This window comes from Pseudophryne corroboree, chromosome 6 (assembly GCF_028390025.1).
Source record: "Pseudophryne corroboree isolate aPseCor3 chromosome 6, aPseCor3.hap2, whole genome shotgun sequence".
NCBI classification, from domain to species: Eukaryota; Metazoa; Chordata; class Amphibia; order Anura; family Myobatrachidae; genus Pseudophryne; species Pseudophryne corroboree.
The window spans coordinates 391,275,830-391,301,077 of NC_086449.1; the positions used below are offsets into that span (position 1 = coordinate 391,275,830).

Below are 25,248 nucleotides of genomic sequence, written 5' to 3' on the forward strand. Positions count from 1 at the left end.
ACTAAGATGGGAGTTCTATTTAAGATGGGATGTTGCCCATGGCAACCAATCAGATTTCAGGTATTATCTTCTAGAAGGCAGTGGCGCACCCAGGGGGGGGGGGGGGGGGGGGGTTCCGAGTACCTAGAAACCCCCCTCCACTAAAAAAAAAAAAAAAAATTTTTTTTTTAATAGCTGCGTGAGTATTATTAATGGATGTCTAGCGTCCTCTGCAGACTGCTGTCTTCCTGGTGGCACTTGTAAGTGCAATAAAAGTTTACTTTATTTTAATTATAGTACATATATATCCATGTGCATACATATATACACACATGTATATAAATACATACATATAAACACACACACACACACACATGATATATATATATATACATACATGTGTATATATATGTGTATTGTATGTGTGTGTTATATGTATGCATGTTTAATATGCTATGTATATGTGTATATGTATGTGTGTGTGTATGTGTGTATATATATATATATATAATATATATACATATATACATATATACACACACACACACACACACACACACACTAGTTTTACGGGCCCAGCATATACTGGGTCACCTCAGTCCCCACCCCCGTGATTGGCTCCGCCCAGTTCTAGAACCCCCCCCCCCCCCCCAAGCAAATCCTGCGTTTGCCACTGGAAGGTGCTAGATAAATGAGAAGTAGAATTTGATTGGTCCCATCTTAAATAGAACTCCCATCTTAGTAAATTTACCCCAGTATGTCCAAATTGGCTGGATTGCCATGTTCTAAAATCCTCAAAAGATTCTGGTGATATGGATGTTACCGACGCCTACTATCTGTAAGGGCCGCGTAAAGCACTATTGTCTTAGATAATGGTCAACTTTGTCTGGATTGTTAAACTCAACACTGCTAAAACAGCGTTAATGCATAAGACTGTGTGACATGTATGGAAAAAATGCAGTCACTTTAATCAAACACACAACATGTACACTGCAATCAATATCACTGAGATTGGGTCTTCAATAACAAAGAGTTTGTAACTTGTTATTAACAATATATTATTCCAAAGCTTATTCAAAACCTCTTAAAGAGTTACACCAGTGCATATGTTAATGTTTTTTTTTTGTTTTGTTTTTTAAGGATAATGTATACAACAGAGTTATTACAATCATCATCATAGTCATATACTAAATATAATGATTAAATAGAATCTAATATAAAGCCCTCTACCACCATCTCTTTTTAAATAATCACCGTGTCTGGGTTTGCTAAATTAAGCCTGTCTCAGAATCCTCCGAGTTGAAATGATACAAATGTTACCAATGCCTACTTTCTGTGAGTACAGCAGTAAACAATGTTGCTTTTGTCAATTATCCCAGTCATTGCGGACTGAAGAATGCAAGCAGATGATACAAATGTTGCCAGTGCCTACTACCTGTGATACATACCAGCATGAAACATTACTCTTCTAAGTTGTCTCAGTTATATTAGTCTGAAAAATGTGTGTAGAAAAATCACAGACACTTTCACTGCAAACACTGCACAGACACGTAAGTCAACATCTCTGAGATTAGATCTTTAAACAGCAGAAAATATCCTGCCTGCTACTGCTGTCTGTTGTACTATTCCAAAAGCTCATTTAGAGCCCCTTAAGAGGTTTCAGCAGTGCACATGTTAACAGCACTGCTCGCGTATAATTAATGCAAGAAGCAATGTTCTTTTCACCAAACATCACAGTTGTGTACTATATTTAGTGTACTGAATTGTCACTCATTCAGACCCCTTAGAAGATTTCAGCAGTGCATGTGTTAGCAGCAATATTTATGGGTCTGGGACTACAGGTCGACAACAAAAAGGTCGACACGCCTTAGGTCGCCGCCAATTGGTCGACACACCTTAGGTCGACATGGCCAAAAGGTCGACAGGAACAAGGTCGACATGGAAAAAGGTCGACATGAGTTTTTTATGTTTTTTTGGTGTCAATTTCTGCGTAGAGTGACCGGGAACCCCAATTAGTGCACTGCTTCGCTCGCCATGCTTCGGGCATGGTGCCTTCGCTCCGCTTGGCACAGATTACCGTTCCAATCGTAGTCCACGTGGATCGTTAAGTATGAAAAGGTTCCAAAAAAGAAGAAAATAGTGAAAAACTCATGTCGACCTTTTTCCATGTCGACCTTGTTCCTGTCGACCGTTTGTCCATGTCGACCTAAGGTGTGTCGACCAATTGGCGTCGACATAAGGTGTGTCGACCTTTTTGTTGTCGACCTGGAGTCCGGATACCAATATTTATATATAATTAATACATAAAATAATGTCTTTTCATTGATCGTCACAGTAATATATTGAGTTCACCACGCTGGATCATCACTCACAATTATAGACTTAATCTTAATTGGCAAACACCATTCCGCTGCAGTGTTTCAAAGCAACCATCACAATCATATATTAGTTTCAGCCCGCTGGATTGTCACCCACAATAGTAAACACATTCATCTAAGTTAGCAAATCTCCTTCCGCTGCGATACTTCAGAACGTATAATTAGTGCTTGAAACAAAATTATTTTTACCAAACATCACAGTTGTGCACTATATTTAGCATACTGAATTGTCACTCATTCAGACCCCTTAGAAGATTTCAGCAGTGCATGTGTTAGCAGCAATATTTGTTTATAATTAATGCATAAAACAATATCTTTTCATCGATCACAGTAATATATGGAGTTCACCACGCTGGATTATCACTCACAATTATAGACTTTATCTTAATTAGCAAACACCATTTCCCTGCAGTGTTTCAAAGCAACCATCACAATCAAATGTTAGATTCAGCCCGCTGGATTGTCACCCACAATAGTAAAACACATTCATCTAAGTTAGCAAATCTCCTTCCGCTGCGATACTTCAGAACATATAGTGTAAAAATGCCTGAAGGACACCAATCGAGGGTCCCTTATTTACAATTATGAATCATCCACTATTGTCATGTGTTCCGTGCACATTTATAGTGAACTATATCAATGGTTTTTAGAGTGTTTATAAAAAATGATAGTTACTGTCTATAGCAGGCCTGGCCAACCTGTGGCTCTCCAGCTGTTGTGAAACTACAAGTCCCAGCATGCCCTGCCACAGTTTTGTTATTAGGGAATGCTAAAACTGTGGCAGGGCATGCTGGGACTTGTAGTTTCACAACAGCTGGAGAGCCACAGGTTGGCCAGGCCTGGTCTATAGTCTACCATGTCAATGTGGGAAGATCATCACAATAAATAATTTAACCATTGAGAGTACCTTTCTAGAACACAGAATAATAATTCGAATATCAGTTATTAACGGGGTACCCCTCATTCATGTATAGCAGCAGAAATACGTGCAGTGAAAAGTGGGATTATACCCACTGTGTTTTCTTCACTGCTACGTCTAAGGTTGCTCAACCTATCCTCATGAGGTATTTGATGCACAGATGAAAATGAATAGAGATAGTATGTATGTCAATCGAAAGTAACCTTAATTAGTATGAAGGATAGATAGTCAGCTTGTTACGCACATGCCCCCATCTGCTTCCCAACATCTTCATAGAGCGGATAAGGGCGAGAGTAGGGACAGATACCAAGCCGATTGAAATTAAGCCACAGCGCCACTGCTGTACCCCTGTATCAGGTGTTAGATGGACCCTGATACTACAAGCATTGCAGGGTCCAAATGCGCCTGCAGGGAGGTGTGGACACTTGAGAAAAAAAGAGAGAGAGCAGAGGATAGTATATCACCGTGCTGCTGTCAGCAGTTAGTTATCATCTGAGCACGGCTTCCTCCTGCAGTGAGGAGCCGTTGCCTGCAGTCATCAAATTGATTTCACTGGACGTACGTTTCACCACACACGGGCTTGCTCACCAGTTCAGCCTAACGTGATTTCAAAAAGTCCATTGTTTACGTCATTCCTCAAATCCACTCTCAATAAAATTTATCAGGTATTGTTGTCACCTGCCTGTAATCGCTGGGGTACAATTAAGATAATTACCCTCTCATGTTCCCTTCTGTGAGAGAACTTCCCACTCCATGTTACCCTATATCTATTAGCAGTATACAGATATATAGGATTTTTTAGAATTCATATAATTCCACATAATTTTTATTTTAACTGACAGGCAAATCGCACCCATTTTAGTTGATGTGTATGTAGTCAAATTACCTTGGTACCAGATCTCATTGTATCATAGTAATAGCGCACACATATACAAGTCCATTAACAACAAGAGACTAGCCGAATAGACGATACAAGTCTCACTGATTGTACACACATATGTAGATGGGGCACACTATGCAGATTCCTCTGTAAGCAAAACCATAAATTATACACATTTAAATGCATATGTGCATATACATATTGACCTAGATGAATACCAAACCTTTTTCATCTCATCTAAGGACTCCCCAAAAGATTTTTTTAATTTGTACCTAGATTTTACAATGACTCCCTACCTTTGATATATCACCTGAAAGCTATTCCAAGAGTCATCAATTAGCTATAATGTTTCTTTTCTAAAAAAAAAACAATCTTTGTTGTGGAGTAAATGAATGAATGAAACGATTGTAATTTCATAACACAGATGAAAGTCTCTTGGAGATGAATATAAAGTCACAAACCAACATGTTTCTTTAGATCAGTGTAATAGAGGAAAAAGAGCTTTCTCCACATTGATCACCTCTCCCGATATTCCGGCTCTTAAGTGTTTCTAACAATTAGCTTTTGGTCCCATATTTTGGACACAATTATTAGGGATAATACAGATTGAGTATCCCTTATCCAAAATGCATGAAACCAGAGGTATTTTGGATATCGGATTTTTCCGTATTTTGGAATAATTGCATACCATAATGAGATATCATGGTGATGGGACCCAAGTCTAAGCACAGAATGCATTTATGTTACATATACACCTTATACACACAGCCGGAAGGTAATTTGAGCCAATATTTTTTGTAACTTTGTGCATTGAACAAAGTGTATCTACATTCACACAATTCATTTATGTTTCCTATAGACCTTATACACACAGCCTGAAGGTCATTTAATACAATATTTTTAATAACTTTGTGTATTAAACAAAGTTTGTGTACATTGAGCCATCAGAAAACAAAGGTTTCACTATCTTACTCTCACTCAAAAAAGTCCGTATTTCGGAATATTCCGTATTTCGGAATATTTGGATATGGGATACTCAACCTGTACCACTTTTTAATCTATTGGAAGCAGCATAAATGTACCATATAATTAATTGTCTTTGTCCGGTATACTAAGGGATCACTCCACATATGCGGTGTGCGGGAAATAAGTATTATTAGCTTACCCGCTTGCTATTCAAGGAACCACCGGAGGTCCTGTGGGTCATCAGTTGTTTAATCACCCCGTCAGCTGAAATACAACAGTGGCTTTTATCCAAGCAGGAAGCTGTGTGCCCGACACTTGGTATTGTTAGATGGCTAACGCTTCTTATCATAAAGCCGCCAGAAGTCCCGCTGTCTTGACCCAGGCCTCGGCTGCTGACTCTGGAGTTTGACTTCTGAAGAAACAGCCCCCATCTGTGGTTGAGAAACGAGTCAAGCACTGCTTATTCCTGTGACGCCTGCATACACTGGATAGCCACACACGTGACTCCCGACTTAGTTTGTGATCTCCAGTGATCGCTATCAGTCCCTCCCAGAGTCAGCTGACGGGGTGATTAAACAACGGATGACCCACAGGACCTCCGGTGGTTCCTTGAATAGCAAGCGGGTAAGCTAATAATACTTATTTCCCACACACCGCATATGTGAAGTGATACCTTAGTATACCGGACAAAGACAATTAATTATATGGTACATTTATGCTGCTTCCAATAGATTAAAAGTGGTATTATCCCTAATAATTGTGCGCAAAATATGGGACCAAAAGCTAATTGTTAGAAACACTTAAGAGCCGGAATATTGGGAGAGGTGATCAATGTGGAGAAAGCTTTTTTTCCTCTATTACACTGATCTAAAGAAACATGTTGGTTTGTGACTTTATATTCATCTCCAAGAGACTTTCATCTGTGTTATGAAATTACAACATCGTTTCAATCATTCATTCATTTACTTCACAACAAAGATTGTTTTATTTTAGAAGAGAAACATATCTAATTGATGACTCTTGGAATATAACAGTAATCAAATAAGAGGAATGGAGTTTTGTTTAAGCTTTGGCTAAAATTAACCCATTGCGGTATATTCTGCAGTAGTCACTTCGATATATGTAATTTTATGTATGTTTAGTCTGTTTTGTATTGAATATATGTATTAAGTTTTCATTAAATTAACTAATGTCGTCATGGCTTTTAAAAGTTAAGTTTTACTAATTTATTCTTTTTGTGCGCCCATTATACAGTGCTTTCTCTGCTTGTTTTAGAATTGTAACTTCATTGAAACCAGTAGCGGACAGCGCTCTTCTTGTTTATCTATATTTGTATCAAATCTTTTTTTTAGGTACAGCTCCTCAAATTTTAGTAGCTGCAGCCTGTGACAATATTTTTATAATTTATAAGGTATATACATTTGCCCGTTGAGTATTTTTCAGCCAGCATACTAGCGCCCACACCCCTTCTTTTTTTAGATTGTTTTAAATAGCCATATTTGGTAAACTCTTGCGACTTTTAGTCACAGTTGGGTTCGGTGTAACAGTGAATAGAGGCTAAAAATTGCACTGACGAATATATACAAATATGTGCTGCAGAAAATAAAGAGTGTAGTATAGATTAAAAAAGAGAAAGCAGTGTCCACCTGTTAGTGTCCTATTCAATTTGTTGATCCCTCTACCAAATTATCATGATTTCACAAATTTGGGTTACAAAACTGAAATATCTTTACATTTTAAACCCACATTAATTGTGTATGTTTATAGGTTTTGGTAAAATTTGGGTATTGGCTTATAGATTATTTGCCTTATCTCAAAACATTTTAACGTTCAGTGTCACTAAATTTGTAGCTATATTGCTCCATAAAGACATAAGGACGGTACTCTTGTCTTGTCTCAAATATCAATAATTTACCAAGAAGGGAGGAGTAGTAGTAATACCCATAAATCAATACACTGAATGGTAGGTGCGACTACGCCTTTAATAAGGGATGTCAGTTCAGCTAGTCTGCAATAATTTAATTACACTCTAAGTGTATATAATTAATAATTCACTTATTTAAGACTAGTACCCCTTTCACATCGCACTAAAAACCCGGTATCGACACGGCATATTGCCGTGTCGAAACGGGTCAGTGTGCGGTGTGAAAGCTCCTTTTCAGAATTAGCGGGTCGCCTGACCCGGTAATTCAACCCGGTAAAAAAGAAGGGTTATTACCGGGTTGATTACCGGGTCAGGCGCAGTGTGAATGGGAGCCGTTCCGATGCGACACGGCTCCCATTCACAGCATAGGGAGAGGCGGCGCAGGAGATGAGCTCATCTCCCAGTGCCGCCTCCACCCCCGCCCCTGCTGCGCCCTCCGCTGCTATGGCAATCGACCCGGTATATTGCCGGGTCGGAAAGCCAGCAACGGAGCGCAAATGCCGGATCCCACCCGGTAAGTACGCGTTTCTCTTTCCGGGTAGGATCCGGCATTTGCGATCTGAATGCAGCATAGCTGAACTGACATCCCTTATTAAAAGGTGCAGTGTGAAAGTCACACCAACTGTGACTAACAGTTGCATGATTTTTTATTTTAATAAAGTAGACTTTTATTTAAAAAGGAATATTGGCAATTACAGATTATAGAAAATCCAGATATCAAAGTAAATTAAATTACAAGCATATACCATAGTGTTAACAATCCAAAATATAGGAGATACAAATATCTGTATAAGGTGTTCACAGTTTTGCAGATCAATAAACAAATGCATTGTAAATCCGTAGTTGTATATGTCGTCAGTTATAACAAATTTCCGTTAATTACAGCAACTAAACTACACTTACCTAAGCAAACCGCTGTACTAGTACAACAGACAATATACAAAAAAAAGGAAGAAAAAAAAAGAAAAAGAAGAAGAAACAACTAAAAAAAGGCAAAGCAAAGGGGTCGACAGAGACAGACTCTGGGGCGTACAGTCCACAAAGCATTCATTACACTACCCGCAAATCAGTTGTACAGTAGAGAGGTAGTGAGGAATATGAAATAAGGCATAGGAGTGTTACATGGAGAGATCAGGGGAGGAATAGACAGACCCTACCCAGGGGGACCATAACTTTTCAAAATTATGACTGCCATTATTTTGCATGTAGACATAACGTTCTGTAGAGACAGAATCATTCACTAATGCCTTAAAAATGGGGAAAGTGGGGTTGGTATGGGCCATCCACAATCGTGCAATGAACACCTTGACCAAAGTACACATGTTGCGAGTGTACAACTCACATTTAGATAGCGGGTCAAAACTCCCTATCCCCAAGACACATAGCCGTGGTGTAAGCACACACATGGGTATACCAGTATCCTCCAGAATCGACCTGACCCGGGACCAAAAAGCTTGTATGGGTGGACACTCCCAAAGGAGATGCCAAAAGGTGCCAGTAGCAATAGCACACTTAGGACAAATACCAGAACTCCCAGTCCCCATCTTAACTAACCTTGCCGGGTTCATGTAAGACCTATGAAGTATAAAAAAACTGAATTTGCTGGAATTTAATCGATCATGTGACAGTGCGTGGGTATTCCAGGGCACGATCCCACTCATCCTCCTCAATGTGACCCAGATCACCCTCCCAACTCTCACGAAGTCTAGAGAGCGGGTCAGCATGAAATATAGCAAGGAGGTATAGGTAGGCAATCAAGATCGCTTTGGCTTGACCCAGGTTGATGGTAAAGGACTTAAGGGGAAGGAGTGTAGGTGGTGCATCCCTAAATTGTGCCTGCAATGCATGCCTAAGTTGGAGGAAACGATAGAAGTAGGAGTTGGGTAGGTGAAACTCGTCTTTCAATTGCTGGAAGGATTTCAGTGTAACTTCACAGTATAATTGGTATACCGATATTACAGACTTGGGAGACCACACCCAACGTCCTTCTAAGGACTGTAGTTCAGGGAGCCAGCGAGAATACCAAAGGGGAGTATCCGGGTCAAGGGCACCAAACTTAGTTAACACCCTTAAATTCTCATGTGTAAAATCTGAGCGGCATAATAATACAGTTGTAAATTGGGGAGCGCCAGCCCGCCATCCGGCCTGGTTCTAGTGAGAGTTTTAAACTGAACTATAGGTTGTCTGTTAGCCCAAATTAGAGAGGACAGGGCACGGTTTCATTTTCAAAAAAATTCACAGAATACATATACTGGAGACTGTAACAGGATATAGAGAATCTTGGGCAAAAACAACATTTTGATAAGGTTGCCAGTCACCGTCAGTGGGAGCCTACACCAAGACCTGGATTTACGAGTAATAAGCTGCATTAACGGGTTTAGATTTAATGGAATGAAGTCAGATGGGTCATTAGTGATCTGAATGCCGAGATATTTAAATTGGGTAGTCCAACAAAGAGGTAGGGGGATTTTAGGGACAGTAGGGGGAGGGCCAATTACTGGCATTATAAACGACTTTGCCCAATTGATACGAAGGCCAGGAAATCCACCAAATTCTTTTAGAACAGGCATAGACACTGCATAGTACCGCAAAAATAGTAACAGGTCGTCCGCATAAAGGGCAATTTTTTCGGATCTAATGCCAGTACATATCCCTATTATACCAGGGTGGGACCTGACGATGCACGCCAAAGGCTCAATGGCAATGGCGAACAGCCCTGACAAGTACTGCAAGATGGAGAAAAAGAGGAAGAAATATACCCGTTCACCGAGATCCTGGCTGATGATAGAGCAATTTAGTCCAGCGTAAGTAATTCGGGCTGAAACCCATACTATGCATAACCTCCCAGAGGTAACACCACTCCACACTGTCAAAAGCTTTGGCCGCATCTAAGGAGACAACAACCGAAGCAGAAGGGAGGTCATGCGGGGCTTGAAGAACAGTGTACAAGCGGTGTAGATTGACAGAGGTGGACATACCGGGCATAAAGCTAGACTGGTCTGGGTGGATAATAGTTTTAATAAAAGCATTTAGCCTAACAGCTAGGAGTTTTGTCAGGATCTTGCTATTGGTAGGAATAAGAGAAATAGGCCTATAGGATTCCAAATACCTGGAGTCTTTTCCAAAGTCGCATAATTTTAACAAATATGGCTATTAAAAGTTAAGTTTTACTACTTTACTCTTTTTGTGCACCCACTATACAGTACTTTCTCCGCTTGTGTTAGTATCTCAGCTGGGAGCAAGGATCATACTTTAAGCAGGTGTCATCGGTTACTAAACCACATCTCTCTCTCCTAAACCTCTATCAGGTAACACAGAATTATAGCTTCCTTTTCAAATAGAAGATCAACATAGATAAATCTGAAAAATGACACCTAACAATAGTACCCCCACTGTGCTTCATCCCATAACAGCTAAATTGTAAGGTCAACATTACAGTTCATGCTTTAAATCCATTGCTCAAAACCGAATATCAACAGTTTTGACATGCCATAGGCTATCAAATCAACGGGTCTGCTTTCATAAAGTCATAGAGAATCCCCCAAAAACAAAATGCCCCTGGATATAGGTAAACAGACCGCAAATATATTAACATACAGCCAGTTGCATTGCTTAAATGGTATATAAAAATCAGCGGCGCCTACTGGGGGGTGGAGTTCTGAATACCCAGAATCCTTTGTCTTTACTGACCGATTGGATAATCGAGGGTGCGTGTTTGTATGCAAAATTTTTCCGGTGTATCATCGAAAAGATCGTTCATTCATGCACACACTATAAAAAAAAAAAAGTGGCCAAGCACCATATTATTGGCAAATTGGTACTATTGTGTAGCGTGTACCTAGCTTTACAGAATTTTCAACAATTTGTTCTTATGTAGCTAAACTCTTGATGTACCAAATTGTTTCTATCCATTTATAATTCAAATTGTGCAGTGCACTAACTCTTTAACATTGTGAAGTAATTTCAGTCATACCTTTTTCGTTTCTATAAGCAACTGGGCAATGTGGAGGTGACCATTCTGCACTGCATCCATGAATGGGGTCACTCCGCAGCTGTCCTTGCAGTCTGCCTCATAGTTGCACCTTCAAAAGAATATATACTTTTTTTAATACAAACTATGGCTTCGGCACTGACAGGAGTGAATAGTTCTTAAAGACATGTTGGAAATAGTTTTTATATTTTGTCGTTGACACTTTGCACTGTGATACTCTGTGTGAATGTTCAAATATAAAAGTCAGCACCTACTGAAAGTACTTACCAGCTGTATGCATACATACATTTCCTAAAAGGGCACAATGTGTGCAGAGTTTGGATGTTCATTTCATGTTTCTGTGGGTTTCCTCCATGTGCTCCACCCACTATCCAAATTTATGGTAGATTAATAGGATTCTAACAAAATGGATCTATAGGGGGGGGGGGGGGGTGTGTGTGTGTGTGTGTGTGTGTGTGTGTGTGTGTGTGTGTGTGTGTGTGTGTGGTAGGGAATTTAGACTGTAATTGGCAATGGGGAAGGGAATGTTGTGATGTTTGGCTCCATTTGCTCTGAAAAATGCTGCATAATATGTTAAAACTATACAAATAAAATACAATCTGAATTATATTATATATATATATATGTATAATACTTATGTATAATACTTATGTATAATACTTATGTATAATACTTATGTATATATATTATATACACATATACATACACATAGCTCAAAAAAATTAAGGGAACACTAAAATAACACATCCTAGATCTGAATGAATGAAATATTCTTATTAAATACTTTGTTCTTTACATAGTTGAATGTGCTGACAACAAAATCACACAAAAATTATCAATGGAAATCAAATTTATTAACCCATGGAGGTCTGGATTTGGAGTCACATTCAAAATTAAAGTGGAAAAACACACTACAGGCTGATCCAACTTTGATGTAATGTCCCTAAAACAAGTCAAAATGAGGCTCAGTAGTGTGTGTGGCCTCCACGTGCCTGTATGACCTCCCTACAATGCCTGGGCATGCTCCTGATGAGGTGGCGGATGGTCTCCTGAGAGATCTCCTCCCAGACCTGGACTAAAGCATCTGCCAACTCCTGGACAGTCTGTGGTGCATGGTGGATGGAGCGAGACATGATGTCCCAGATGTGCTCAATTGTATTCAGGTCTGGAGAACGGGCAGGCCAGTCCATAGCATCAATGCCTTCGTCTTGCAGGAACTGCTGACACACTCTAGCCACATGAGGTCTAGCATTGTCTTGCATTAGGAGGAACCCAGGGCCAACCGCACCAGCATATGGTCTCACAAGGGGTCTGAGGATCTCATCTCGGTACCTAATGGCAGTCAGGCTACCTCTGGCGAGCACATGGAGGGCTGTGCGGCCCCCCAAAGAAATGCCACCCCACACCATTACTGACCCACTGCCAAACCGGTCATGCTGGAGGATGTTGCAGGCAGCAGAACGTTCTCCTTGGCGTCTCCACTCGGTCACGTCTGTCACATATGCTCAGTGAGAACCTGCTTTCATCTGTGAAGAGCACAGGGCGCCAGTGGCGTATTTTCCAATCTTGGTGTTCTCTGGCAAATGCCAAACGTCCTGCACGGTGTTGGGCTGTAAGCACAACCCCCACCTGTGGACGTTGGGCCCTCATACCACCCTTATGGAGTCTGTTTCTGATCGTTTGAGTAGACACATGCAAATTCGTGGCTTGCTGGAGGTCATTTTGCAGGGCTCTGGCAGTGCTCCTCCTGTTCCTCCTTGCACAAAGGCAGAGGTAGCGGTCCTGCTGCTGGGTTGTTGCCCTCCTACGGCCTCCTCCACGTCTCCTGATGTACTGGCCTGTCTCCTGGTAGCGCCTCCATGATCTGGACACTACGCTGACAGACAGAGCAAACCTTCTTGCCACAGCTCGCATTGATGTGCCATCCTGGATGAGCTGTAGTATCTGAGCCACTTGTGTGGGTTGTAGACTCAGTCTCATGCTACGACTAGAGTGATAGCACCGCCAGCTTTCAAAAGTGACCAAAACATCAGCCAGAAAGCATAGGAGCTGAGAAGTGGTCTGTGGTCACCACCTGTAGAACAACTCCTTTATTGGGGGTGTCCTACTAATTGCCTATAATTTCCACCTGTTGTCTATTCCATTTGCACAACAGCATGTGAAATTGATTGTCAATCAGTGTTGCTTCCTAAGTGGACAGTTTGATTTCACAGAAGTGTGATTGACTTGAAGTTATATTGTGTTTTTTAAGTGTTCCCTTTATTTTTTTGAGCAGTATATATATATATATATATATATATATATATATATATACACACACACATACACAAATATATATATTTACACACACAAATATATATATATTTACACACATACACAAACTTGAATTCATGTAAGCAGTAGTATACTATACTATAAAACATTAATTATCTAAAAAAAAATGAACTGTAAAATGTTGCTTATGTTACCTGTCTAGAAGGCTCTTCACTACATCAAAACATCCATGCATTGCTGGTCAAGACAAAAAAAAAAGAAAAAAAGCTATGGTTAGAAAATACATACATATATGTATGTTATGTAAACATAACTCTTTGGTCCCAAGAGTTGAACACAAAGCCTAAACAATGTAATTTTCAGATTCCTGTTTAAATCAGTAATATCATGGAAAGCTTTGAAACTAAACTTAGCTGTATTCAGTTTCTTTAGCGCAAGTTTTTGTCCACATACGAGACAATAAATCAGATACTCACGTAAAGCATGCATTACAAACATTTTTCAGCAGTATATAATAGAATAAAGTGCAAAATGAAAAAGTAATAAGAGTCGTCCTGTAGAAAATGTGTTGGTGGGCTAATGTATTGATTATGTTGTCACAGTCATTACTAGTGTGGCAGACAATCTGCCTAGAAGACAAATAAAAAGCTAATATGAAGTTGTCCATAAACCCTAACCCAGTGGTTCCCAAACTGTGTGCTGTGGCACCCTGGGGAGCCTCGGGACACTAAGGTTTACCCTGGGGAGCCTCGGGACACTAAGGTTTACCCTGGGTTGGTGGTCCAAGACCAATAAAAATTATGTATGGTCAATGTAATAGACAAAACCAGTGCTGGCGGCTGACAGTCATAAAATATGTGGACAAACAGAAGCAAATCTTGTCCCTCACCACACAACTTAACCTAGGATGACACAAACACAAATTACTTAATGTAATATTTCTTTCTAAATTTATCAATAAGAAACATTTAGCCTAGGGGCGCAGTCAAAAAAATAATGATACTCTAGGGTGCCGTGATTCAAAAAAGTTTGGGAACCACTGCTCTATCCACTATAATCAGTGGTGTGTTTACTGTACACGTGACAGTGGCAGAGCTAATGAGCGGTGGACAAAGGTGCAAACATATGATGTTACGGGTGGTCTTTAGTATGCCGGCTGTCGGGATCCCGGCGCACAGTATACCGGCGCCGGAATCCCGATAGCCGGCATACCGACACTTATTCTCCCTCGTGGGGGTCCACGACCCCCCTGGAGGGAGAATAAAATAGCGTGGCGCGCATAGCGCGCCACCATGCCCGCAGCGTGGCGAGCGCAGCGAGCCCACAAGGGTCTCATTTGTGCTCGCCACACTATCGGTATGCCGGCGGTCGGGCTCCGGCGCCGGTATGCTGGTCGCCGGGAGCCCGATCGCCGGCATACCATACTACACCCGATGTTACGGTTTAGGTGCACTTACTAACTAGATGGATATTTGTTTGTCAATCCCCTCTATGAACTCTGTAGTAATAAACCTAGCATGAGATACAAAACAGCAAAAGTAGATATCTCATAAATTACGAATCTATGGAAAAGATTGCTAAAATAAGGGCGATTGGTAATTAATATGGGTCATTTGACAGTCCCTGTAAACGTAATTGTTATACATGTCAAATCAATTCTGAAACAATTTACGGTACATTTAAATCCCTAGATCCGATGAACAATGGCATGCCATATACCACACTTAGGAGGGAATTCAATTGTTTTTACGTTCCCAGTGGGCAATATTAAATAGTTTTGCTGATGAGTGCGAGTGCTTCGGGCGCACACTATTCATTGGCACGTGAACCAGGATTATAAATGTAAAGCAGCTAAACCCTTCTAAACTATTGGGCAGTATGGGTGACCAAAAGTAGACTTTCACACATTTCTGCTTACCAACCTCAAAACCTACGTAATTCCCCACTTGTTAAAAGGCAGGTTTAATGCATACGTTTTCTGCAACAGAGGCCCTACACACCTTTTATAACACTGTAGCCGAATAGAAAAATGTATTACATGGTGTGAATAACACATTAATAATGTATCTATTTATAAGTCACATTTCACTCTTGTTTTGTTACAGAAAAGATTTTGTTAAACATAAGTCCTCATCTATCTTTAGGATATCGGAGGTCAGTACCTGCTGTGTGTAGTGGTGTTCTCTTAATCTTGCTTTCAGTGTTCCAAATGTCAGGGAAGACATCAAGCAGATACTTGATGATAGTGGGGTCTCCCTCCCTGGATGCAATATGAAAAGAGTTCCAGCCATCTTTATTTTTCAGGTTGGGGTTGGCTTTGTGCTTAATGAGATCTTTGATCACATTTAATTTTTTTCTGGTACAAGCCATCATCAGGGGTGTCCTAAAATGAAAAGATGGTATTGGTATATGACAATATAAATAAGAATTTACTCACCGGTAATTCTATTTCTCGTAGTCCGTAGTGGATGCTGGGGACTCCGTAAGGACCATGGGGAATAGACGGCTCCGCAGGAGACTGGACACAATTAAAGAAAGATTCAGGACTATCTGGTGTGCACTGGCTCCTCCCCCTATGACCCTCCTCCAGACCTCAGTTAAGATACTGTGCCCGGAAGTGCTGACACAATAAGGAAGGATTTTGAATCCCGGGTAAGACTCATGCCAGCCACACCAATTACACCGTACAACTCGTGATATGAACCCCGGTTAACAGTATGATAACAACGGAGCCTCTGAACAGATGGCTCGCAATAACAACCCGATTTTTGGAACAATAACTATTTACAAGTATTGCAGACAATCCGCACTTGGGATGGGCGCCCAGCATCCACTACGGACTACGAGAAATAGAATTACCGGTGAGTAAATTCTTATTTTCTCTGACGTCCTAGTGGATGCTGGGGACTCCGTAAGGACCATGGGGATTATACCAAAGCTCCCAAACGGGCGGGAGAGTGCGGATGACTCTGCAGCACCGAATGAGCAAACTCAAGGTCCTCCTCAGCCAGGGTATCAAATTTGTAAAATTTAGCAAAAGTGTTAGACCCTGACCAAGTAGCCGCTCGGCAAAGTTGCAGTGCCGAGACCCCTCGGGCAGCCGCCCAAGATGAGCCCACCTTCCTTGTGGAGTGGGCTTTTACTGATTTTGGCTGCGGTAGTCCTACCGCAGAATGCGCAAGCTGAATAGTGTTACAAATCCAGCGAGCAATGGTCTGCTTAGAAGCAGGAGCACACAGCCAGGGCCGGTGCAAGGTTTCTTGTCACCCTAGGCAAAACTTCTGCCTACTGCCCCTTCCCCCTACTCGCCCTTCAGGTGAAAGACATGCTGCTGCTCACCCCCACCCCCAGTCTGTTGCAGGGCTGCTCTCTTCTCCCCATCTCCCCAGTCTGTGTGGGTGCCTGCAGCTCTCACCCCCCCCCCCCACTCTGTTAAATGTCTGCTGCTGTTCTATCTCCTCCACAACTGTGTGCATGCTGCTGCTCATCCCCCCCCCAGACTGTGTGCATGCCTGCTGCCCCCCCCCCTCCCCAGACTGCTGCTCTGCTGCTCTCCCCCTCTTTCCTTATCAAATGCAGAGAGTGCACTGTGCCGCCACCATACCTGCGGGATGCGATGCAGAGTTGGGACTGAGTAGTCTGCAAAAGAGCCTGCAATGAAGAGCAGCGCCACATGTCACCCCCAGCCAGGACTCCAGGAGCTGTCAAGGAAACTTATTGTGCCAGGTAGAGGCGGAGCTGGAGGCTGCAATACGGGAGCTTGCCAGTTGCGACTACTGTAAGATACTAGTGCCGGGGGGATTGCGGCGACTGTGAGGTAGGACCATGCTACCTTTTTCAGGCAGCTGTAGCAGGCGCCCCCTCAGGATCCGGCGCCCCTAGGCAGCTGCCTAAAGCTGCCTAGTGGAAGCTCCGGCCCTGCACCCAGCTTATTGGGTGCATACAGGATAAACAGCGAGTCAGTTTTCCTGACTCCAGCCGTCCTGGAAACATAAATTTTCAGGGCCCTGACTACGTCCAGCAACTTGGAATCCTCCAAGTCCCTAGTAGCCGCAGGCACCACAATAGGTTGGTTCAAGTGAAACGCTGATACCACCTTCGGGAGAAACTGAGAACGAGTCCTCAACTCTGCCCTATCCATATGGAAAATCAGATAAGGGCTTTTACACAACAAAGCCGCCAATTCTGATACACGCCTGGCCGAAGCCAGGGCCAACAACATGACCACTTTCCACGTGAGATATTTCAAATCCACGGTTTTAAGTGGCTCGAACCAATGTGACCTCAGGAATCCCAAAACCACATTGAGATGCCAAGGTGCCACAGGAGGCACGTAAGGAGGCTGAATATGCAGAACTCCCTTGACAAAAGTCTGAACTTCAGGCAACGAAGCCAGTTCCTTTTGAAAGAAAATCGACAGAGCCGAAATCTGGACCTTAATGGACCCCAATTTGAGGCCCATCGTCACCCCTGCTTGCAGGAAATGCAGGAAACGACCCAGTTGAAATTCCTCCGTTGGGGCCTTCCTGGCCTCACACCAAGCCACATATTTCCGCCAAATGCGGTGATAGTGGGTTGCAGTCACATCCTTCCTGGCCTTGATCAGGGTAGGAATGACTTCCTCCGGAATACCTTTTTCCTTCAGGATCCGGCGTTCAACCGCCATGCCGTCAAACGCAGCCGCGGTAAGTCTTGGAACAGGCAGGGCCCCTGCTGCAGCAGGTCCCGCCTTAGCAGTAGAGGCCATGGGTCCTCTGAGAGCATCTCTTGTAGTTCCGGGTACCAAGTTCTTCTTGGCCAATCCGGAACCACGAGTATAGTTCTCACCCTTCCCCTTCGTATTATTCTCAGCACCTTGGGAATAAGAGGCAGAGGGGGAAACACGTAAACCGACTGGTACACCCACGGTGTCACTAGAGCGTCCACAGCTATCGCCTGAGGGTCCCTTGACCTGGCGCAATATCTTTTTAGCTTTTTGTTGAGGCGGGACGCCATCATATCCACCTGTGGTTTTTCCAAACGGTTTACAATCAATCGGAAGACTTCTGGATGAAGCCCCCACTCTCCCGGGTGAAGGTCGTGTCTGCTGAGGAAGTCTGCTTCCCAGTTGTCCACACCCGGAATGAACACTGCTGACAGTGCTAGCACGTGATTTTCCGCCCATCGGAGAATCCTTGTGGTTTCTGCCATTGCCCTCCTGCTTCTTGTGCCGCCCTGTCTGTTTACATGGGCGACCGCCGTGATGTTGTCTGATTGGATCAGAACCGGTTTGTTTTGAAGCAGGGGACTTGCTTGGCATAGGGCATTGTAAATGGCTCTTAGCTCCAGGATATTTATGTGTAGTGAAATCTCCTGATTTGACCACAGCCCTTGGAAATTTCTTCCCTGTGTGACTGCTCCCCAGCCCCGAAGGCTGGCATCCGTGGTCACCAGGACCCAGTCCTGTATTCCGAATCTGCGGCCCTCTAGTAGATGAGCCCTCTGCAGCCACCACAGTAGTGACACCCTGGTCCTTGCCGACAGGGTTATCCGCTGCTGCATCTGGAGATGCGACCCGGACCATTGGTCCAACAGGTCCCACTGGAAAATCCTTGCGTGGAACCTTCCGAATGGAATTGCTTCGTACGAAGCTACCATTTTTCCCAGGACTCGCGTGCATTGATGTACCGACACCTGTCCTGGTTTTAGGAGGTTTCTGACTAGAGATGACAACTCCTCGGCTTTTTCCACTGGAAGAAACACTTTTTTCTGGTCTGTGTCCAGAATCATTCCCAGGAACAGAAGACGTGTCGTCGGGATCAGCTGTGACTTTGGGATATTGAGAATCCAGCCGTGCTGCTGCAGCACTTCCCGAGAAAGTGCTACCCCCACTAACAACTGTTCCTTGGACCTCGCCTTTATCAGGAGATCGTCCAAGTACGGGATAATTAAAACCCCCTTCTTCCGAAGGAGTATCATCATTTCGGCCATTACCTTGGTAAAGACCCTCGGTGCCGTGGATAACCCAAACGGCAGCGTCTGGAACTGATAGTGACAGTCCTGTACCACAAACCTGAGGTACTCCTGGTGAGGAGGGTAAATGGGGACATGCAGGTAGGCATCCTTGATGTCCAGGGAGACCATGTAATCCCCCTCGTCCAGGCTCGCAATAACCGCCCTGAGCAATTCCATCTTGAACTTGAATCTTTTGATATATGTGTTCAAGGATTTTAAATTTAAGATGGGTCTCACCGAACCGTCCGGTTTCGGTACCACAAACATTGTGGAATAGTAACCCTTTCCTTGTTGAAGGAGGGGTACCTTGACAATCACTTGCTGTGAATACAGTTTTTGGATAGCCACCAACACTGCCTCCCTGGCAGAGGGAGTTGCTGGTAAGGCAGATTTTAGGAAACGGCGGGGGGGAGACACCTCGAATTCCAGCCTGTACCCCTGAGATACTACTTGAAGGATCCAGGGATCCACCTGTGAGAGAGCCCACTGTGCGCTGAAATTTCTGAGACGGGCCCCCACCGTACCCGGGTCCGCCTGTGAAGCCCCAGCGTCATGCTGTGGACTTACCGGACGCGGGGGAGGACTTCTGCTCTTGGGAACTGGCTGTATGCTGCAGTTTTTTCCCTCTACCTTTGCCTCTCGGCAGAAAGGATGCGCCTCTAGCCCTCTTGTTTTTATGGGGCCGAAAGGACTGTACTTGATAATACGGTGCTTTCTTTTGCTGTGGGGTAGCCTGTGGCAAAAATGTCGATTTCCCAGCCGTAGCTGTGGAAACGAAATCTGAAAGACCATCCCCAAACAGTTCCACCCCCTTATAAGGCAAAACTTCCATGTGCCTTTTTGAATCGGCATCACCTGACCACTGCCGAGTCCATAACCCCCTTCTGGCGGCAATGGACATTGCGATTATTTTTGATGCCAGCCGGCAAATATCCCTCTGTGCATCACGCATGTATAAGACAGCGTCTTTTATATGCTCTATTGTCAGCAAAATATTGTCCCTATCCAGAGTATCAATATTATCCGACAGGGAATCTGACCACGCAGCAGCAGCACTGCACATCCATGCCGATGCAATCGCTGGTCGCAATATAATGCCCGTGTGTGTATATATAGCTTTTAGGGTAGCCTCCTGCTTTCTCTCAGCAGGTTCCTTTAGGGCAGCCGTATCCGGAGACGGTAGTGCCACCTTTTTTGATAAACGTGTAAGCGCTTTATCTACCCTAGGGGGTGTTTCCCAACGTGACCTATCCTCTGGCGGGAAAGGGTACGCTGCCAATAACCGTTTAGAAATTATCAATTTCTTATCGGGGGAAGTCCACGCTTCCTCACACACCTCATTTAATTCCTCAGATGCAGGAAAAACTACTGGTAGTTTTTTCTCACCAAACATAATACCCTTTTTTGTGGTACCTGGGGTACTATCAGAAATGTGTAATACATTTTTCATTGCCTCAATCATGTAACGGGTGGCCCTATTGGAAGGTACACTAGTCTCATCGTCGTCGACACTGGAGTCGGTATCCGACGATACTATCCGTGTCAACATCTGTGTCTGCCATCTGAGGTAGCGGGCGTTTTAAAGCCCCTGATGACATTTGAGACGCTTGGACAGGCACAAGCTGAGTAGCCAGCTGTCCTATGTAGTCAAACCTTTTATGTAAGGAGCTGACACTGCCACGTAATTCCTTCCATAAGTCCATCCACACAGGTGTCGACCCCGCAGGGGGTGACATCACATTCACAGGCATTTGCTCTGCCTCCACATCATTATCCTCATCATACATGTCGACACAGCAGTACCGACACACAGCACACACACAGGGAATGCTCTGACAGAGGACAGGACCCCACAAAGCCCTTTGGGGAGACAGAGGGAGAGTATGCCAGCACACACCAGAGCACTATATAACACAGGGATATCACTATACAGAGTGTTTTCCCCTATAGCTGCTTGTATTATATATACTGCGCCTAAATTTATTGCCCCCCCCCCTCTCTTTTTTACCCTTTCTGTAGTGCAGGACTGCAGGGGAGAGCCAGGGAGCGATCCTTCCAGCGGAGCTGTGAGGGAAAATGGCGCCAGTGTGCTGAGGAAGATGGCTCCGCCCCTTTTTCGGCTGGCTTTCTCCCGCTGTTTGTGTAAATCTGGCAGGGGTATTTACACCTATATAACCTCTAGGGCTATATATGGTGTCAGTTTTGCCAGCCAAGGTGTTAATATTGCTGCTCAGGGCGCCCCCCCCCAGCGCCCTGCACCCATCAGTGACCGGAGTGTGTGGTGTGCATGAGGAGCAATGGCGCACAGCTGCAGTGCTGTGCGCTACCTTGGAGAAGACAGAAGTCTTCAGCCGCCGATTTTCCGGACACTTCTTGCTTCTGGCTCTGTAAGGGGGACGGCGGCGCGGCTCCGGGACCGGACGACGAGGTCGGGTCCTGTGTGCGATCCCTCTGGAGCTAATGGTGTCCAGTAGCCTAAGAAGCCCAAGCTACCACCAGTTAGGTAGGTTCGCTTCTTCTCCCCTTAGTCCCTCGTTGCAGTGAGCCTGTTGCCAGCAGGTCTCACTGTAAAATAAAAAACCTAAAATATACTTTCTTTCTAGGAGCTCAGGAGAGCCTCCTAGTGTGCAACCAGCTCGGCCGGGCACAGAAATCTAACTGAGGTCTGGAGGAGGGTCATAGGGGGAGGAGCCAGTGCACACCAGATAGTCCTGAATCTTTCTTTAATTGTGCCCAGTCTCCTGCGGAGCCGTCTATTCCCCATGGTCCTTACGGAGTCCCCAGCATCCACTAGGACGTCAGAGAAATATATATATCCTGACCATAATGTCATTAATGGGCAGAAAACATTTAGACGTTTGCTCAGACTACAGGGGGTATATTTACAGACGTGGAGATGTTGCCCACAGAAACCAATCAAATTCTACTAATTTATGTAGCACCTTCTAGAAGATAATAGCTAGAATCTGTTTGGATGCTATGGGCAACATCTCCATTCTGTGAATCCACACTTGCATATTTAGCAAAATCCGCATCTCGGATGCAGATGAATGTGATAAAACCACCCACATTTGCAATGAGATAATAAGAATTTACTTACCGATAATTCTATTTCTCGTAGCCGTAGTGGATGCTGGGAACTCCGTAAGGACCATGGGGAATAGCGGCTCCGCAGGAGACAGGGCACATCTAAAGAAAGCTTTAGGATCACCTGGTGTGCACTGGCTCCTCCCCCTATGACCCTCCTCCAAGCCTCAGTTAGGATACTGTGCCCGGACGAGCGTACACAATAAGGAAGGATTTTGAATCCCGGGTAAGACTCATACCAGCCACACCAATCACACTGTACAACTTGTGATCTGAACCCAGTTAACAGCATGATAATAGAGAAGCCTCTAGAAAGATGGCTCACTACAACAATAACCCGAATTTTTTGGTAACAATAATTATGTACCAGTATTGCAGACAATCCGCACTTGGGATGGGCGCCCAGCATCCACTACGGACTACGAGAAATAGAATTATCGGTAAGTAAATTCTTATTTTCTCTGACGTCCTAGTGGATGCTGGGAACTCCGTAAGGACCATGGGGATTATACCAAAGCTCCCAAATGGGCGGGAGAGTGCGGATGACTCTGCAGCACCCAATGAGAGAACTCCCGGTCCTCCTCAGCCAGGGTATCAAATTTGTAGAATTTTACAAACGTATTTGCTCCTGACCAAGTAACTGCTCGGCAAAGTTGTAAAGCCAAGACCCCTCGGGCAGCTGCCCAAGATGAGCCCACCTTCCTTGTGGAGTGGGCATTTACAGATTTTTGGCTGTGGCAGGCCTGCCACAGAATGTGCAAGCTGAATTGTACTACAAATCCAACGAGCAATAGTCTGCTTAGAAGCAGGAGCACCCAGCTAGTTGGGTGCATAGAGGATAAACAGCGAGTCAGATTTCCTGACTCCAGCCATCCTGGAAACATATATTTTCCGGGTCCTGACAACATCTAGCAACTTGGAGTCCTCCAAGTCCCTAGTAGCCGCAGGCACCACAATAGGTTTGGTTCAGGTGAACGCTGAAACCACCTTAGGGAGAAACTGAGGACGAGTCCTCAATTCCGCCCTGTCCGAATGGAAAATCAGATAAGGGCTTTTACAGGATAAAGCCACCAATTCTGACACGCTCCTGGCCCAGGCCAGAGCCAACAGCATGACCACTTTTTCTGTGAGATAATTTAACTCCACAGATTTAAGTGGGTCAAACCAATGTGACTTTTGGAACCCAAAAACCACCTGGAGATCCCAAAAGTGCCACTGAAGGCACAAAAGGAGGCTGTATATGCAGTACCCCTTTAACAAATGTCTGAACTTCAGGGACTGAAGCTAGTTCTTTTTTGGAAGAAAATTGACAGAGCCGAAATTTGAACCTTAATGGACCCCAATTTCAGGCCCATAGATACTCCTGTTTTCAGGAAATGTAGGAATCGACCCAGTTGAATTTCCTCCGTCGAGCCTTACTGGCCTCGCACCACGCAACATATTTTCGCCAAATGCAGTGATAATGTTTTGCGGTTACATCCTTCCTGGCTTTGATCAGGATAGGGATGACTTTATCCGGAATGCCTTTTTCCTTCAGGATCCGGCGTTCAACCGCCATGCCGTCAACGCAGCCGCGGTAAGTCTTGGAACAGACAAGGTCCTTGCTGGAGCAGGTCCCTTCTTAGAGGTAGAGGCTACGGATCCTCCGTGAGCATCTCTTGAAGTTCCGGTTACCAATTCCTTCTTGGCCAATCCGGAGCCACTAATATAGTGCTTACTCCTCTCTATCTTATCAATCTCAGTACCTTGGGTATGAGAGGCAGAGGAGGGAACCCATACACTGATTGGTACACCCACGGTGTTACCAGAGCATCTACAGCTATTGCCTGAGGGTCCCTTGACGTGGCGCAATACCTGTCGAGTTTTTCCCAACGGTTTATAATCATGTGGAAGACTTCTGGGTGAAGTCCTTACTCTCCCGGGTGGAGGTCGTGCTGAGGAAAACTGCTTCCCAGTTGTCCACTCCCGGAATGAAAACTGCTGACAGTGCTATCACATGGTTTTTCGCCCCGCGAAGAATCCTTGCAGCTTCTGCCATTGCCCTCCTGCTTCTTGTGGCACCCTGTCTGTTTACGTGGGTGACTGCCGTAATGTTGTCCGACTGGATCAACACCGGCTGACCTTGAAGCAGAGGTCTTGCTAAGCTTAGAGCATTGTAAATGGCCCTTAGCTTCAGGACATTTATGTGAAGTGATGTCTCCAGGCTTGACCATAAGCCCTGGATATTCCTTCCCTGTGTGACTGCTCCCCAGCCTCGCAGGCTGGCATCCGTGGCCACCAGGACCCAGTCCCGAATGCCGAATCTGCGGCCCTCTAGAAGATGAGCACTCTGCAACCACCACAGGAGGGATACCCTTGTCCCTGGTGACAGGGTTATCCGCTGAAGCATCTGAAGATGCGACCCGGACCATCTGTCCAGTAGGTTCCACTGGAAAGTCTTGCTCTATAGGCAATAATATACTGTCCTTATCTAGGATATCAAATTTCCAGTCAGGGAATCCGACCACGCCAACCCAGCACTGCACATCCAGGCTGAGGCGATTGCTGGTCGCAGTATAACACCAGTATGTGTGTAAATACATTTTAGGATACCCTCCTGCTTTCTATCAGCAGGATCCCTAAGGGCGGCCATCTCAAGAGAGGGTAGAGCCCTTGTTCTTACAAGCGTGTGAGCGCCTTATCCCCCCTAGGGGGTGTTTCCCAACGCACCCTAACCTCTGGCGGGAAAAGGTATACTGCCAATAACTTTTTAGAAATTATCAATTGTTATCGGGGGGAAACCCACGCATCATCACACACCTCATTTTATTTCTCAGATTCAGGAAAACTACAGGAAGTTTTTCCTCACCAAACATA

The 25,248-nt window shown here is 44.2% G+C and overlaps 1 protein-coding gene across 4 annotated transcripts in view; it reads right to left on the reverse strand.

Moving 5' to 3' along the window:
• ANKRD16 (ankyrin repeat domain 16) overlaps positions 1–25,248 on the reverse strand; it is a 50,920-nt gene that overhangs the window by 13,002 nt on the left and 12,670 nt on the right. For all 4 annotated transcript variants that reach the window (XR_010179349.1, XM_063926793.1, XM_063926792.1 and 1 more), the window contains exons 2-4: positions 15,474–15,694; positions 13,506–13,548; positions 11,020–11,128 (exon numbers count right to left, since the gene is read on the reverse strand). Coding sequence is in view for 3 of the 4 variants with exons in the window: in XM_063926793.1 (XP_063782863.1) it covers positions 11,020–11,128; positions 13,506–13,548; positions 15,474–15,694 (373 nt within the window). In the remaining variant the exon portion in view is untranslated. The remainder of the gene's footprint in view (positions 1–11,019; positions 11,129–13,505; positions 13,549–15,473; positions 15,695–25,248) is intronic.